Source organism: Phalaenopsis equestris, unplaced genomic scaffold, assembly GCF_001263595.1.
Source record: "Phalaenopsis equestris unplaced genomic scaffold, ASM126359v1 Scaffold197061, whole genome shotgun sequence".
Lineage (NCBI taxonomy): Eukaryota > Viridiplantae > Streptophyta > Magnoliopsida > Asparagales > Orchidaceae > Phalaenopsis > Phalaenopsis equestris.
In genome coordinates, this window is record NW_018217010.1 from 1 (window position 1) to 1,801 (window position 1,801).

At 36.7% G+C, this 1,801-nt stretch overlaps 1 protein-coding gene across 1 annotated transcript; it reads left to right on the forward strand.

Moving 5' to 3' along the window:
- Positions 1-460: 460 nt before the first annotated feature.
- LOC110035267 (heavy metal-associated isoprenylated plant protein 3-like) lies at positions 461-1,782 on the forward strand (the record flags this gene model as incomplete). The annotated part of the gene is made up of 4 exons (XM_020739499.1): positions 461-612; positions 711-846; positions 1,338-1,564; positions 1,695-1,782. Coding segments are annotated over exons 1-4 (460 nt in total), but the record flags the coding sequence as incomplete, so codon positions are not given.
- Positions 1,783-1,801: the final 19 nt, after the last annotated feature.

Below are 1,801 nucleotides of genomic sequence, written 5' to 3' on the forward strand. Positions count from 1 at the left end.
TATGAAATACCTCTAGACGTCTTAATTAATTTTTTAATGTAAGAAAATTATTATTTGATGGAATAAGAAATTCAAGAATAAAAATCTTGTCAAATTTACTTAATTTTAATTTTAAATAATATTTTTATATGACTTGTACAATTGTCAAATACACCTCAACTAAATTAAAATTAATTTATAATAATTCTTCGTAAAGACTATTTTAACCTTAATTTAAAGAATTCGATGAGTATTGTTTTTGACAAGCTGACCATTTAGCACTATTTTTGCAAGCAATTTTTTTTTTCAATAAAATGAATAATAGACATGTTTAATCCAATAAGGATAGTGGCGCCGGTTTAAACCGGGCTGCCGGCCAAGTTGGACCGTTTTGAATAATAGAAAACATAGAATGCCTAACAAAATTAACTACCTCCCCCGCATGTAACACCATCCGTTCCACAACGCATCACGATTCACGCATGCATACATGACCGCATAGATGCATCGCATGCATACATGCCCGCATAGCAAAACTTATTTAAATAAATCTTCTCTCTTCTATCATTCCCATTTCTCCTCTTCACACATTTCTGTAGAACTCCCGCTGTGAGAAGATCGGATATGGGACAGGTAAGCGAGATCGAAAGATTCGAATATGAATTTAGATTTTGAATGCAGTTTCGTTGATTTTTGTTGATGGATTTGTGGTTGATTTGATGGTTTTGCAGGAAGCGGAGAAGGAGAAGGAGGATGTCGATGGCGGGAAGAAGAAGGAAGAAGTGTTGCCTGTCGTCATTTTTAAGGTCGATGTGCATTGCGACGGCTGTGCATCGAAGATCAGGCGATGCGTCAGAGGATTCCAAGGTATTTAATTAATAAGTTGCAGAGATACAGATGCAGGGGACTGCGATTTAGCCGCGCCCTGGATTATTTTCTCAATTTCCCTTTAAAATTGTTCCGAAGAATCGGAATCGGACGGGGATCGATTTTTTTTTGTTCCAGATTCTGTCCTCAGATCATTTTCTGGTGTTTTGCTTTTTTGATTTTCTGGATTTGTCGAGGATTATTGAAAGAGGAATTGATGGATTATGCTTTTATTCGATTAATTGAAAATTTAGAGAAGAACAAGTGAGTTAATGATTTGATTTCATTGATTCGACCTTCTGCTTTCTTCTCAAACCCAAAGCATCTTGTATCCATCACATCGGCCATTCTATTCAATCCGGCTTACGTTGCCTTTCATTATTGAATTCCTAATCGTTTGATTGCCAAATAAAAAAATCTCGAAAATCGCTTTCTAGCATTTTAATCCACTCAATTTTTATTTATTTAATTTTATTTTCATTTGGATTTAGGGGTGGAGGGAGTTACGGTCGATAAGGCTACCAACCAATTGAGTGTTACAGGGAATGTGGATCCCTGGATGCTTCGAGATCATGTAGAAGCCAAAACTCATAAAAAGGTTGAGATCATCTCCCCGGTGAAACCACCGAAGAAGGAGATCGATGGCGGTGACAAGAAGCCGGCCTCTGCCGCCGCCGGCGCTGGCGGTGATTCGAAGGACCAAAAGAAATCAAAGGAGGTCGGTTGCTGACCAAAAAAGTTATTTTTATTTGCAATTAAGTACCTGGTAAAATAAAATTTTACAGCAGCAATTACATTTAGCAATGGATGAAAAATTAAATTATTATTTTTAATTGATATTATGTTAGTTGGTGGCTTCGACCGTGGTGCTGCAGATTCGCCTACACTGCCACGGCTGCATTCAAAGAATCAAGAAGACTATTCTTAAGGTTAAAGGTAACTAATTTATTTATTT